General features: G+C 47.7%; 1 protein-coding gene across 2 annotated transcripts in view; it reads right to left on the bottom strand.

Moving 5' to 3' along the window:
- Window positions 1–16330, bottom strand: part of INTS7 (integrator complex subunit 7) — a 154196-nt gene that overhangs the window by 66254 nt on the left and 71612 nt on the right. For both annotated transcript variants that reach the window (XM_063918247.1, XM_063918246.1), the window contains 3 exons: window positions 16220–16330; window positions 11106–11203; window positions 8525–8764 (listed from right to left, as the gene is read on the bottom strand). The exon at window positions 16220–16330 is cut by the window's right edge and continues 24 nt beyond it. In XM_063918247.1, coding sequence (XP_063774317.1) covers window positions 8525–8764; window positions 11106–11203; window positions 16220–16330 — 449 coding nt within the window. The remainder of the gene's footprint in view (window positions 1–8524; window positions 8765–11105; window positions 11204–16219) is intronic.

Below are 16330 nucleotides of genomic sequence, written 5' to 3'. Positions count from 1 at the left end.
GACTTCCCAGCTGTTGCTGTGGAAACGAGGTCCGAGAGACCATCCCCGAACAACTCCTTACCCTTATAAGGCAGAACTTTCATGTGCCTTTTGGAATCTGCATCTCCTGTCCACTGCCGAGTCCATATCCCTCTCCTGGCAGAAAATAAGATTTTACTTACCGATAAATCTATTTCTCGTAGTCCGTAGTGGATGCTGGGGACTCCGTCAGGACCATGGGGAATAGCGGCTCCGCAGGAGACAGGGCACAAAAGTAAAAGCTTTAGGATCAGGTGGTGTGCACTGGCTCCTCCCCCTATGACCCTCCTCCAAGCCTCAGTTAGGATACTGTGCCCGGACGAGCGTACACAATAAGGAAGGATTTTGAATCCCGGGTAAGACTCATACCAGCCACACCAATCACACTGTACAACCTGTGATCTGAACCCAGTTAACAGCATGATAACAGCGGAGCCTCTGAAAAGATGGCTCACAACAATAATAACCCGATTTTTGTAACAATAACTATGTACAAGTATTGCAGACAATCCGCACTTGGGATGGGCGCCCAGCATCCACTACGGACTACGAGAAATAGATTTATCGGTAAGTAAAATCTTATTTTCTCTGACGTCCTAGTGGATGCTGGGGACTCCGTCAGGACCATGGGGATTATACCAAAGCTCCCAAACGGGCGGGAGAGTGCGGATGACTCTGCAGCACCGAATGAGAGAACTCCAGGTCCTCTTTAGCCAGGGTATCAAATTTGTAGAATTTTACAAACGTGTTCTCCCCCGACCACGTAGCTGCTCGGCAGAGTTGTAATGCCGAGACCCCTCGGGCAGCCGCCCAGGATGAGCCCACCTTCCTTGTGGAATGGGCCTTGACAGATTTAGGCTGTGGCAGGCCTGCCACAGAATGTGCAAGTTGAAATGTGCTACAAATCCAACGAGCAATCGTCTGCTTAGAAGCAAGAGCACCCAGTTTGTTGGGTGCATACAGGATAACAGCGAGTCAGTTTTCCTGACTCCAGCCGTCCTGGAAACCTATATTTTCAGGGCCCTGACAACATCTAGCAACTTGGAGTCCTCCAAGTCCCTAGTAGCCGCAGGTACCACAATAAGCTGGTTCAGGTGAAACGCTGACACCACCTTGGGAAGAAACTGGGGACGAGTCCGCAGCTCTGCCCTGTCCGAATGGACAATCAGATATGGCTTTTGTGAGACAAAGCCGCCAATTCTGACACTCGCCTGGCCGAGGCCAGGGCCAACAGCATGGTCACTTTTCATGTGAGATATTTCAAATCCACAGATTTGAGCGGTTTAAAATGTGATTTGAGGAATCCCAGAACTACGTTGAGATCCCACAGTGCCACTGGAGGCACAAAAAGGGGGTTGTATATGCAATACTCCCTTGACAAACTTCTGGACTTCAGGAACTGAAGCCAATTCTTTCTGGAAGAAAATTGACAGGGCCGAAATTTGAACCTTAATGGACCCCAATTTGAGGCCCATAGACACTCCTGTTTGCAGGAAATGCAGGAATCGACCGAGTTGAAATTTCTTCGTGGGGCCTTCCTGGCCTCACACCACGCAACATATTTTCGCCACATGTGGTGATAATATTTTGCGGTCACCTCCTTCCTGGCTTTGACCAGGGTAGGAATGACCTCTTCCGGAATGCCTTTTTCCCTTAGGATCTGGCGTTCCACCGCCATGCCGTCAAACGCAGCCGCGGTAAGTCTTGGAACAGACCTGGTACTTGATGAAGCAAGTCCCTTCTTAGCGGCAGAGGCCATGAGTCCTCTGTGAGCATTTCTTGAAGTTCCGGGTGCCACGTCCTTCTTGGCCAATCCGGAGCCACGAGTATAGTTCTTACTCCTCTACGTCTTATAATTCTCAGTACCTTGGTTATGAGAAGCAGAGGAGGGAACACATACACCGATTGGTACACCCACGGTGTTACCAGAACGTCCACAGATATTGCTTGAGGGTCTCTTGACCTGGCGCAATACCTGTCCAGTTTTTTGTTCAGGCGGGACGCCATCATGTCCACCTTTGGTCTTTCCCAACGGTTCACAATCATGTGGAATACTTCCCGATGAAGTCCCCACTCTCCCGGGTGGAGGTCGTGCCTGCTCAGGAAGTCTGCTTCCCAGTTGTCCACTCCCGGAATGAACACTGCTGACAGTGCTATCACATGATTTTTCGCCCAGCGAAGAATCCTTGCAGTTTCGGCCATTGCCCTCCTGCTTCTTGTGCCGCCCTGTCTGTTTACGTGGGCGACTGCCGTGATGTTGTCCCACTGGATCAATACCGGCTGACCTTGAAGCAGAGGTCTTGCTAAGCTTAGAACATTGTAAATTGCCCTTAGCTCCAGTATATTTATGTGGAGAGAAGTCTCTAGGTTTGATCACACTCCCTGGAAATTTTTTCCCTGTGTGACTGCTCCCCAGCCTCTCAGGCTGGCATCCGTGGTCACCAGGACCCAGTCCTGAATGCCGAATCTGCGGCCCTTTAGTAGATGAGCACTCTGCAGCCACCGCAGAAGAAACACCCTTGTCCTTGGAGACAGGGTTATCCGCTGATGCATCTGAAGATGCGATCCGGACCATTTTTCCAGCAGATCCCACTGAAAAGTTCTTGCGTGAAATCTACTGAATGGAATCGCTTTGTAAGAAGCCACCATTTTTCCCAGGACCCTTGTGCAATGATGCACTGACACTTTTCCTGGTTTTAGGAGGTTCCTGACTAGCTCGGATAACTCCCTGGCTTTCTTCTCCGGGAGAAACACCTTTTTCTGGACTGTGTCCAGAATCATCCCTAGGAACAGCAGACGTGTCGTCGGAAACAGCTGCGGTTTTGGAATATTTAGAATCCACCCGTGCTGTCGTAGAACTACTTGAGATAGTGCTACTCCGACCTCCAACTGTTCTCTGGACCTTGCCCCTATCAGGAGATCGTCCATTTTCTTTGAAGAAGAATCATCATTTCGGCCATTACCTTGGTAAGGACCCGGGGTGCCGTGGACAATCCAACCGGCAGCGTCTGAAACTGATAGTGACAGTTCTGTACCACGAACCTGAGGTACCCTTGGTGAGAAGGGCAAATTGGGACATGGAGGTAAGCATCCCTGATGTCCCGGGACACCATATAGTCCCCTTCTTCCTGGTTCGCTATCACTGCTCTGAGTGACTCCATCTTGATTTGAACCTTTGTATGTAAGTGTTCAACTATTTCAGATTTAGAATAGGTCTCACCGAGCCGTCTGGCTTCAGTACCACAATATAGTGTGGAATAATACCCCTTTCCTTGTTGTAGGAGGGGTACTTTGATTATCACCTGCTGGGAATACAGCTTGTGAATTGTTTCCACTACTGCCTCCCTGTCGGAGGGAGACGTTGGTAAAGCAGACTTCAGGAACCTGCGAGGGGGAGACGTCTCGAATTTCCAATCTGTACCCCTGGGATACTACTTGTAGGATCCAGGGGTCCACTTGCGAGTGAGCCCACTGCGTGCTGAAACTCTTGAGACGACCCCCCCCACCGCACCTGAGTCCGCTTGTACGGCCCCAGCGTCATGCTGAGGACTTGGCAGAAGCGGTGGAGGGCTTCTGTTTCTGGGAATGGGCTGCCTGCTGCAGTCTTCTTCCCTTTCCTCTATCCCATGGCAGATATGACTGGCCTTTTGCCCGCTTGCCCTTATGGGGACGAAAGGACTGAGGCTGAAAAGACGTTGTCTTTTTCTCCTTTATACGGCAATACTTCCATGTGCCGTTTGGAATCTGCATCACCTGACCACTGTCGTATCCATAAACAACTTCTGGCAGATATGGACATCGCACTTACTCTTGATGCCAGAGTGCAAATATCCCTCTGTGCATCTCGCATATAGAGAAATGCATCCTTTAAATGCTCTATAGTCAATAAAATACTGTCCCTGTCAAGGGTATCAATATTTTCAGTCAGGGAATCCGACCAAGCCACCCCAGCGCTGCACATCCAGGCTGAGGCGATCGCTGGTCGCAGTATAACACCAGTATGTGTGTATATACTTTTTAGGATATTTTCCAGCCTCCTATCAGCTGGCTCCTTGAGGGCGGCCCTATCTGGAGACGGTACCGCCACTTGTTTTGATAAGCGTGTGAGCGCCTTATCCACCCTAAGGGGTGTTTCCCAACGCGCCCTAACTTCTGGCGGGAAAGGGTATACCGCCAATAATTTTCTATCGGGGGAAACCCACGCATCATCACACACTTCATTTAATTTATCTGATTCAGGAAAAACTACAGGTAGTTTTTTCACACTCCACATAATACCCTTTTTTGTGGTACTTGTAGTATCAGAAATATGTAACACCTCCTTCATTGCCCTTAACAAGTAACGTGTGGCCCTAAAGGAAAATACGTTTGTTTCTTCACCGTCGACACTGGAGTCAGTGTCCGTGTCTGTGTCTGTGTCGACCGACTGAGGTAAAAGGACGTTTTAACGCCCCTGACGGTGTTTGAGACGCCTGGACAGGTACTAATTGGTTTGCCGGCCGTCTCATGTCGTCAACCGACCTTGCAGCGTGTTGACATTATCACGTAATTCCTTAAATAAGCCATCCATTCCGGTGTCGACTCCCTAGAGAGTGACATCACCATTACAGGCAATTGCTCCGCCTCCTCACCAACATCGTCCTCATACATGTCGACACACACGTACCGACACACAGCACACACACAGGGAATGCTCTGATAGAGGACAGGACCCCACTAGCCCTTTGGGGAGACAGAGGGAGAGTTTGCCAGCACACACCAAAAACGCTATAATTATACAGGGACAACCTTTATATAAGTGTTTTTCCCTTATAGCATTTTAATATATATAGTCATATCGCCAAATAAGTGCCCCCCCTCTCTGTTTTAACCCTGTTTCTGTAGTGCAGTGCAGGGGAGAGCCTGGGAGCCTTCCCACCAGCATTTCTGTGAGGGAAAATGGCGCTGTGTGCTGAGGAGAATAGGCCCCGCCCCCTTTTCGGCGGGCTTCTTCTCCCGTTTTTCTGAGACCTGGCAGGGGTTAAATACATCCATATAGCCCCCAGGGGCTATATGTGATGTATTTTTAGCCAGAATAAGGTACTATCATTGCTGCCCAGGGCGCCCCCCCCAGCGCCCTGCACCCTCAGTGACCGCTGCTATGAAGTGTGCTGACAACAATGGCGCACAGCTGCAGTGCTGTGCGCTACCTTATGAAGACTGAAAAGTCTTCTGGACCTCTTCACTTTTCGGCATCTGCAAGGGGATCGGCGGCGCGGCTCCGGGACGAACCCCAGGGTGAGACCTGTGTTCCGACTCCCTCTGGAGCTAATGGTGTCCAGTAGCCTAAGAAGCCAATCCATCCTGCACGCAGGTGAGTTCACTTCTCTCCCCTAAGTCCCTCGATGCAGTGAGCCTGTTGCCAGCAGGACTCACTGAAAATAAAAAACCTAACAAAACTTTTACTCTAAGCAGCTCTTTAGGAGAGCCACCTAGATTGCACCCTTCTCGGCCGGGCACAAAAATCTAACTGAGGCTTGGAGGAGGGTCATAGGGGGAGGAGCCAGTGCACACCACCTGATCCTAAAGCTTTTACTTTTGTGCCCTGTCTCCTGCGGAGCCGCTATTCCCCATGGTCCTGACGGAGTCCCCAGCATCCACTAGGACGTCAGAGAAATGGACATTGCACTAATTTTGGATGCCAGCCGGCAAATATCCCTCTGTGCATCCCTCATGTATAAAAGTGCGTCTTTTATATGCTCTACGGTTAGCAATATAGTGTCCCTGTCTAGGGTATCAATATTTTCTGACAGGGAATCTGACCATGCAGCTGCAGCACTGCACATCCATGCTGAAGCAATAGCAGGTCTCAGTATAACACCTGTGTGTGTATATATAGATTTCAGGATAGCCTCCTGCTTTCTATCAGCAGATTCCTTTAGGGCGGCCGTATCCGGAGACGGTAGTGCCACCTTCTTTGACAAGCGTGTGAGCGCTTTATCCACTCTAGGGGATGTTTCCCAACGTGACCTATCCTCTGGCGGGAAAGGGTACGCCATTAGTAACCTCTTAGAAATTACCAGCTTCTTATCAGGGGAAGCCCACGCTTCTTCACACACTTCATTTAACTCCTCAGATGGAGGAAAAGCTACTGGTAGTTTTTTCTCTCCAAACATAATACCCTTTTTTGTGGTACTGGGGGTAACATCAGAAATGTGCAACACATTTTTCATTGCCTCAATCATGTAACGTGTGGCCCTACTGGAAGTTACATTAGTCTCATCGTCGTCGACATCTGTGTCTGCCATTTGAGGTAGCGGGCGTTTTAGAGCACCTGATGGCTTTTGAGACGCCTAGGCAGGCACAGGCTGAGAAGCCGGCTGTCCCACATTTGGTATGTCGTCAAACCTTTTATGCAAGGAGTCGACACTGTCGCGTAATTCCTTCCATAGCACCATCCACTCAGGTGTCGACCCCGCAGGGGGTGACATCACATTTACAGGCATCTGCTCCGCCTCCACATAAGCCTCCTCATCAAACATGTCGACACAGCCGTACCGACACACCGCAAACACACAGGGAATGCTCTGACAGAGGACAGGACCCCACAAAGCCCTTTGGGGAGACAGAGAGAGAGTATGCCAGCACACACCAGAGCGCTATATAACACAGGGATCCCACTATAAATGAGTGTTTTCCCTTATAGCTGCTTTTTATTATATATATATATATATATATATATATATATCTCTATCTATATCCTGCGCCTAAATTTAGTGCCCCCCCTCTCTTTTTTACCCTTCTGTAGCTTGCAGACTGCAGGGGAGAGCCAGGGAGCTTCCTTCCAGCGGAGCCGAGAGGGAAAAATGGCGCCAGTGTGCTGAGGGAGATGGCCCCGCCCCTTTTTCGGCGGACTTCTTCCGCTTTTTCTGGAATACTGGCAGGGGTATTTTTACATCTATATAATCTCTAGGACTATATATGATGTAGATTTGCCAGCCAAGGTGTCTAATATTGCCCTCAGGGCGCCCCCCCCCAGCGCCCTGCACCCATCAGTGACCGGAGTGTGAGGTGTACATGAGGAGCAATGGCGCACAGCTGCAGTGCTGTGCGCTACCTTGGTGAAGACCGAAGTCTTCTGCCGCCGATTTTCCGGACCTCTTCATGCTTCTGGCTCTGTAAGGGGGACGGCGGCGCAGCTCCGGGAACGAACACCAAGGTCGGGTCCTGCGGTCGATCCCTCTGGAGCTAATGGTGTCCAGTAGCCTAAGAAGCCCAAACAACCACCTGTTAGGTAGGTTCGCTTCTTCTCCCCTTAGTCCCTCGCTGCAGTGAGTCTGTTGCCAGCAGATCTCACTGAAAATAAAAAACCTAAATATACTTTCTTTCTAGGAGCTCAGGAGAGCCCCTAGTGTGCATCCAGCTCAGCCGGGCACAAGATTCTAACTGAAGTCTGGAGGAGGGTCATAGTGGGAGGAGCCAGTGCACACCAGTGGTCTAAAGCTTTCTTTATAGTTGTGCCCAGTCTCCTGCGGAGCCGCTATTCCCCATGGTCCTTACGGAGTCCCAGCATCCACTTAGGACGTTAGAGAAAAATAAATAAAAGAATAATTCTTCATGGGAACAAGAGCTCCCTTCAGTGCCTGTTACCTCTTTGGCACAATTTTCCAAACTGAGGCAAGAGGGATGTGAAGGGGGAGGAGCCAGCTGTGCAGACAATGCTAATTTTACATTGTGCCACACCTCCGGTTGCAAGCTTCACACCCCTAATGTCTAATGGAATGCTCCAGTGTCCCCTAGTGGATGAAAGAGAAAGAGCTTTTAGACATTACCCCAATTTATAAAAGCATGATGAATTGCTAAGACTTAAAGGTGTGTTTGAAGGTACTTACAAATTAACAAACAAAGATAACAATTATAAACTAAGTTTATTTTCCTTTTAATAAGACTAGTGATGACTAGAGAAACGCGTTACAACTAAACATCTGAAAGAGGATTGTGAATGCTACACTGCTACGGTCATGGAGTAATAACAGGAGACCAGCAAAGTAACCGATACATTAATAATCCGGGAGTCCCGAAAGCAGCATAGCCAGGTTCACACTCTCTGCTGAGGATTGTGTCTATTCTAGTTCTTGGGATAGTGACATAATCTGAGATCATAATTCTTCTTATCATGGCATTATAGAGATCTGGCTTAGTCTACATAAATTCTATTCCATTTTTCTTTGCTGGATGTAGATCTCAACGTGGCGAACACGACAAAAGATCTTTTGCAATATACACACCTAGACAGCTTCACTGATGTTTCAGACTCCTACTGTAGCGTTCAATTCAATTAGCTGCAAGGAACTGAGTGGTCGTACAACGCTGCTAGATCTTTTCCCAGAGTCGGATTTGTGTACACTCTGCTATTGAGCTGCGAACAAAAATCTGCGAGTCTGAAGCTACCGTGAGTGGAGCAGACTTGAGTCTAATTGAATGGAACCCATAATATTAACTGAACCAGGATTTTGGGGTAACTTACCAGAAGCTCCTGCTGTTTGTCTGTTGCTGATCTCCCAATGACTTTGTACAGCTCTACCAGGTCGCCCAGCATTCCATCCCCCAACACTGGCAGCTGCATGGCAACGGAGGCCAAACAATGGCACAGATACACCCTGGCAGAGTCCTGTGCGCTGTGCAGCTGTGTCAGCAGGGACTCCACCACAGACTGGCTCAGATAAGGACGGCACTTTGCCAGCTTCACCATACAGGACAGAGCAGTCTAAGGAAACAAGACACTACAATAGTCAAACACTATTTCTATATGTCAATAAACAATTAAATGCCAACGGGTGTGTAAGTGCTGCAAGCCAATATCCTAACATATGAGATAATTGGCTAGACACTTATATACTCACCACGATAAGAACTCTCATGTACTAAAGGCTGCATAGTCAAAGAAATAATATACGGTGGATTGGTGCCAAGTAGGTGGTAAAAAATCTTCAATTCAAAGGAACAAATATTGCTACTCAACCACTTAACTGACATGGTCGCGTGTGATGCGACTGGAACCTGGTGTGTGACCAAGCCGGGGTAACGTACAATACATGGGTCGCGCGGTCCCTGCCGTCCGCAGACCCCTGGACCCGGCAGTGACAGCCCCAAAATGCTGTGTGCAGATGGCAATTTGAAGCGCAGGCTCAGAGAAGCACAGGAACCTCATTCCTCCCCCTGCACATTTTAGCTGATCTCCACCTCTGTGTGCAGAAATCAGCAGGGGAGAAAAATCATCAGTCCCCCCTGCACACGCTCCACTGCGCTCTGCATGGAGTGATGGGGGGGATATGGAATTTTTTTTTTGGGGGGGGGGGGGGGGGGCTGGTAACACCCAGGGGGGACTAATCTAGTCAGTGAATGTGGGGGTCTGAAGATTAGCATTTTAATTATTCTGGAGGGGGAGTGGGGGATACCAATAAAAAAAGATCCCTGGACACAAGGGTATGGGGGGGGGGGGGATGATTTATTTTGGGTCTGGGACTCCAGATCGACAACAAAAAGGTCGACACACCTTAGGTCGACGCCAATTGGTCGACACACCTTAGGTCGACATGGGCAAAAGGTCGACCTGGAAAAAGGTCAACATTAGTTTTTTATGTGTCGTTTTCTTCGTAGAGTGACCGGGAACCCCAATTAGTGCACCGCTTCGCTCGCCATGCTTCGGGCATGGTGCCTTCACTCCACTCCGCTTCGCTCGGCACAGATTACCGTTCCAATCGTAGTCCACGTGGATCGTTAAGTATGAAAAGGTTCCAAAAAAGAAAAAAATCGTGAAAAACTCATGTTGACCTTTTCCATGTCGACCTTGTTCCTGTCGACCTTTTGTCCATGTCGACCTAAGGTGTGTCGACCAATTGGCGTCGACCTAAGGCGTGTCGACCTTTTTGTTGTCGACCTGGAGTCCGGAGACCATTTATTTTATAATGGGGACCTATGGATGTAAAACAGCCCACAATGGATAAAAGCAACAGGTGAAAACAGAGGAACAATAACCCAACCCCAAGAGAATATAGCCACAAGCAAAATGTTACGGCAAGGGTTTCACATACACATTTCAGAAAATGTACAGCAGAGTCAAATATAGTAAAGAAATCATTGAGTGAATTAATTAGAAAGGAGAAGCACCTCCTTCTAAATCAGCCATGTTATACCATGTGGTCAAGCAAATTTGCAAATACGGTCCTTTTCCACAGAATATATTTTTTTTTAATATTAAAAATGCTTTCTAAACTTTATTAAGTGTAATAAAAAATAATAATGACCATTTCTGAGCAGTTTTGTGGGGGAAAACTCGTCAGTTAAGGGGGTATTCAATTGCAGTCGGAACTGACGTCTTGTTGGACAGACGGCAATTTCCGACTTTTTTTTTAGGTCGGAAACTGTCCCGATCTATTCCATCCCCCTGCTGTTTTTCAGTCAAGTCGGCAATTCCGACTGGTCGGAAAACACGTGGATCGGCGGAATAGCCGCGAATCCATGTGTTTTGTCGGAAGTGCGGCCAAATCCGACAGGTTTTAGTCCCGTTTCCGACAATGTCAATCCGACTTTAAATAAAAGTCGGATTGGCATTGTCGGGAACGGCCAAATCCTGTCGGATCTGGCCGCTCATTGAATACTGAGATGTCAGATCCAACATCAATTGAATATACCCCTAAGTGTATAAACATACAATAAATATACAGATAATCCTCAAAGGGACTCCATAAACAAGGTAACATTATGAGGCCAATAACGAGGACTGCCTTTGTAAGCAAGCCTCTTATTTTCTGCTGACAGTAATGGGGCTTTTATTTTAGATAAACCAGGGACATGTCTACTTAAATACAACAAGAAAAACAAAGCTAGAGACACACTAGTGCCATGTAACATGCGGTTAGCATGAATGAATGAAGGGTATAGTAAGTATGACCATAATTGGCTTTGTACTTTAACAAGCAATAGCTGGAGACAAAGAGAACGACGCTGTTGCCCATGGAAACCAATTCGATTCCGTCATTGTCTCAGAGTTCTCAATGTCCTTTCAAATCCCCCTAGATCTGCTTATTTTAATGTCCAAATCTTACCTTTAATGTTTGCTGGGCTCCGGCACTGCTATCCTGACTGCATAGGACAAGAAGAGATTCCAGACCGAACACTGCGTCCTTTTCCAGAGATAGGTGATCTGACATCAGCAATGACAGCAAGTTATTACAAGCTCTTATAAAGCATGGACAAGTGTCTCAATGCCTTTAGTTTGAACATTTTTAGTTTATTTTGAAAAAACAAACAAAAAGACTCAGGTCATGTGACTGATCCTCAGCAGACAGGTTACAGCTATTGGTTCAGCGCATACAATGTATCTACCACAATGTGCAAATAGGGCATACTGCCATTTTATACTAGAGAGCAAACACTGTGACCTCTCATAGTATAGTATAATCACATACATAATATACACACACACACACACACACACACACACACACACACACACACACACACACACACAGCGGTGACAATAGGAATACATATAACTCATAAAACAACAAAAAAAAAATCCACACATAGGGGTAAATATACTAACATTCGCGTTGCTGCCGATTTCAGCAGAGATCAATCTCGGCTGACAATGGCCGTTTCAGTAATTTACTAAACTACCGTGTTCACCAATGTCGATGTCATTCGTATTGTGGTGCTTCATTGTGTCATGTCCGGCAAAGAAATACTACTCTCCCCCGTAAAACACTGCCGGACATGACACAATGAAGCCGGTCGGATCACTGAGATCCGTGCAGGGCTTCAATGGTTAAAGTATTTAAATAGTTAAAAAATGTTTTTAAAGAAATTGCGTAGGTTCCCCCCTCCTGAACATAACCAGCCCCGGGCTCTTTGAGCCGGTCCTGATGCTTAAAATACCGGGAAAAATTGTGTAGGGTCTCCCTGTAATTTAAACACCAGCACCGGGCTCTTGGTCCTGGTTCCAAAAATACGGGGGGGGGGAAATTACGTACGTGTCCCCCTTATGTTTGAAACCAGCACTGGGCTCCACTAGTCAAGGAGATAATGACACAGCCAGTGGGACACATTTATTCTGGTCCCTGCGGCCGTGGCATTAAATCCTCAACTAGTAACCCCTGGCCGGGGTTCCCTGGGGGAGTGGGGTCCCCCCCCAATAAAGGCCCGCCCCAGGCACCCAAGGGCCAGGGATGAAGTCCAGGGCTATGGCCGCCACCCCATATCTTTAGTGTAAACATAGAAATAAATATTGTCTTTTGCTGTGGAACTACAAGTCCCAGCAAGACTCCCCTGCATGCTGGTACTTGGAGAACCACACTTTTGCCTCCACCAACACCCACTCTGGGCATACAGTTCTCTCTGACCAGAGAACTGTATGCCCAAAGTGGGTGTTGCTGGAGGCAAAAGCATGAAACTGTTTTACCACAAGCAAACTTGTGGACAGAGGACCAGGTGGCTGCACAGCAGACTTGTTCTGCCAAAGACCAGTCTCGCGCCACCCTGGAGGTTGCCACTGGTCTAGTGGAATGCACCGACACCTGGTATGGTGCCGATCACCATGTACTAGAATAGGCCAAAGTGATGACCGAGCACATCCAACGCACAATGGTCTGCTTTGTAGCCGTCCAACCTTATTTGTGTGTGTTGTAAAGGACAAACAGAGAATCCGTGCAGTGGACAGAAGTCGCCTTGTCCAAGTAAATCCGTACACCTCGAACTACGTTTAAGAGAGCCAGATAATCACGGCCCCGGAAAGTCGCAGATGGAGAAAAAACTGGAAAGACAAAATTACTGTCTAAAGTGGAAAGCCAAAACAAAATTTCTATAGTCATGGAATATGAGAAAAGACACCCTGCAAGACAAGGCCCCCAACTCGAAAACACGCTGCGCAATGGCCATAAAGAAGACTTGCTCCCAAGTAACAAACTGAAGGTCCGCTGAATTTAAAGGCGGAAATGGAGCCTGTTTGAGAGCAGAGAGGACCAGATTAAGATACCATGGAGCTTCCGGAGGACGAAACGTTGGTTGAACACGCAAACACACCTTGTAAAAAGGTTTGAACCTCTGGAAGAAGAGCCAGACGCCACTGGAAATAAGCTAATAGCACCAAAGAAGGGAAAGTAACAACCTTCCTGCACCAACAGTTGAACTGACCCACAGCCTCCACTTGGGAATCCATATCGAAGCAGTCCAGTGAGTGGCGCACCCCAGCAATGGGTTCTTCCACGAGGATGACTCTAGATCCTCACCCTCTGGGATGATGACAGCCTCCGAAAGTTCACCTTTCTCCGAATCCGAAACCTCGAACAGACCCCTGGAAGGAGGATGACGTTTATGTGTTGGCGCAACTTAGGATCCTCCCCCAAAAAATAAGAAGAAACTTTTTCAAACTCTGATGCCATACAGTCCATGGTATCGAGCGTGGGTGGATCAGATACCGGTTGGAGACCTGGACCACCAGGAACAGTCAACCTCGGGACCATGCATTGAGGAAACAGGAACAACAGCTGCCGGCTCTGCCAGTACAGATGCCCAAACACCTGTGCGACAGTAGGCCCCGCCTTACAGTTTGCACACACGTCCACCTGTCCACACGGTAATTTGATATTACACTGGGCACAAATTTAAAAACAATGCAATAGTAGTACTTTTCGGGTTTTACTTTATCCATCAGTCCCCACACGATCTTGTTGTTTGCAGCAGACGCAGGCGGAACAAAACCCCCAAAAACAATTAAATAAAACTCAGGTAATTGAGCAAACGCACAATTACATTTTATTTATAAGACGCCACAAGTGTTTTGCAGCGCCGTACAGAGGACAGTACAGGGAGACAAAACTTAGCATTACAGTAAATAAATAACAGAAACAGAGTACAGGTAACAAAGCACCACAATTCTCAAGACATAATACAGCTAAGATGTAAGTAGTGAGGGAGTGATCATTGTACTACTAGGGGCTGGTGACCATAGATGGAGATAAACCTTTACCAGCAGGAGAAAAAGCAGGTAAAGATGGTCGCTGAGTAGGGGAGAGCTGCGAGTGAAGTGTGTCAAGAAGAGGGCTTAGATAACAAGAGGAAAGAGGGCCCTGCTCTGAAGAGCTAACAATCTAGTAGGAAGGGTCGACAGACAGATGACAAGCGGGAGGTAGCAAGCAAGCGGGAGGTAGCCTGATGGCAGTATGTAAGCAAAGCTGAGATGTTCAAGGCATGAGACAGGGGGATGGAGGAGCGGCCACAGGACACAGGACTAGGTTATGCGTCGGGAGGGTATGCTTTGATGAATACGTGGGGTTTTAGTGCCCGTTTGAAGCTTTGTAAGGTCGGGGAGAGTCTAATGGAGTGGGGGAGTGCATTCCACTGAAGCAATAAAACAAATAAAACAAAGGCCAGAATAGACAATAAAAACACAGATACTTAGGAGCTGCAGTGGAGCTGATAATAAAAGTGAACCAAGGTGATCCAAGCCTACAGGACAACGTTCTAGATGGGAGCTGGAGAATGTTGCTTCAGTGTCCTATGCAGAAACAGCTGCAGCTATGCAGGCAGAGGCCAGGACCAACACCCCTCAACCTACCAACCCCATACCATGGTCTGTGGCTGCACTCTTCCGGGTGCAAGTGCTACCCTATGAAAAAACCCAGCTACTCCCACCTCTAATGAAGAAAACCCAGCCAGGTGGCAACACTTTGGTGCCCAGCACCTTCTAAAAAGGTTAGAGTGCACCCTGTCCCTGGGTCCAAGATGTCTCAGGAGATCAGAATGCTATGGGGTGTATCATCATCAGCGCAAACCCTCCACCCCAATTCCATGGCTGTCACCTGTAAGGATCAGCATGCAGTCGCTGCTGCAATCATGATGTGCTGTTACAAGCAGTGCATAGAGCCTTCCAACAAACCAAAATAAAACTTACAAAGAAATAAAACAAACTAGCTAACAAAAGCCCCCCTAAAACATGTCTAACTGCACAGGCAACTCCTACACCGGCATGTCCCAACCTACAGTACAACCCCATGGGCCCAGTGTCCCCCAGCAATGATGAAAGAGAAATAAATGATTACAGGCCCTGCACTCTCCTCTGGCTGCTCTGAGCATTCTGATAAACCAACCAAGTTGTTCTATTTTTGCCCATTATACACATAGGGCTGTATTCAATAAGTGTCGAAAGGTGCCATCTTGTCGGACAGACGGCCGCTTCTGACAGATTTAGGTCGGAAGGGGTTGCGACCTATTCAATAGGGCAACGTTTTTTCCGACAAGTCGGAAACCTGTCGGAATACACGCGGATCGGCGGCTGAGCCGCGTATTTTGTCGGAAGCGCGGCCAAATCAGACAGGTTGTAGCCCCGTTTCCGACAATGTCAATCCAACTTTAAAAAAAGTCGGACTGGCAGTGTTGGGAACGGGCCAAACCTGTCGGGTTTGGCAGCGGCACTGAATACTGACCTGTATATACCCCATAGACAAACAAAACGTAACACAAAAAGGAAGCTCAGGGAATAATTCACGCGCCCCCTATCTCCCGTCCAAAGTGACGGGAGCCAGAGGGGAGATATTCATATGGCCCCCGTTTGCGGCAGGGAGGGGGGACACAGCATTTGAATCCGGACCTCAAAGTCTAGGAAAGTGAAGACTACACAATTTGATTACCCTGCTATTAGTTTGGTAAAGTCTCAATTGCACAGGGCAGAGGGCTGCCTGCACGGGACCATCACAGGTATCAGGGGACCTGACAAATTGCTAAAATTACTGGAGCGTGGGCAATATTTTGTATTTGTATTTTCTCTTGTTTAGAGATTTGCTTTTGTATGTAAATAGCCTATAAAGCTCCCAGAAAGCCTTTAAATGCTGTTGTTCTCCTGACAGATTAATACAGAAAATATGTTTCCAGACAGCGCAAATGGAGTTCATGCTCCCTAGATACTCACAGCCTGTACTAAGACGAAGCAGACCGGTGGTTTTATACGTGCAGTATCTTAGCAGGAGACCTCTAGTAGGCACTATTCTTAATCATTACAAATCTTTAAAACTGGTTTAATCAAGTAAAATAGGGCAAATTCACCATCATATAAAGAATAAAAAATATGGAGATGTACTGTATCATACAAAGCATCGCATGGCGAAATTATTTAGTCAACACAATCCAATAATCTTACAACGTGCAATCAGAGATCTGAACTCACCTATATCCTGACAAGACGACACAATATTGGTGAGAACTGTTACACCGTGGGCGGCGATGCCGCGGTTACTGTGGTAACTGCACTCCTGTGCCAGCTTAACCAGATCTGTAT

This window comes from Pseudophryne corroboree, chromosome 4 (assembly GCF_028390025.1).
Source record: "Pseudophryne corroboree isolate aPseCor3 chromosome 4, aPseCor3.hap2, whole genome shotgun sequence".
NCBI lineage: Eukaryota > Metazoa > Chordata > Amphibia > Anura > Myobatrachidae > Pseudophryne > Pseudophryne corroboree.
Note: the sequence above shows the minus strand (reverse complement) of the source record. Positions and strands in the feature narration are given on the sequence as shown.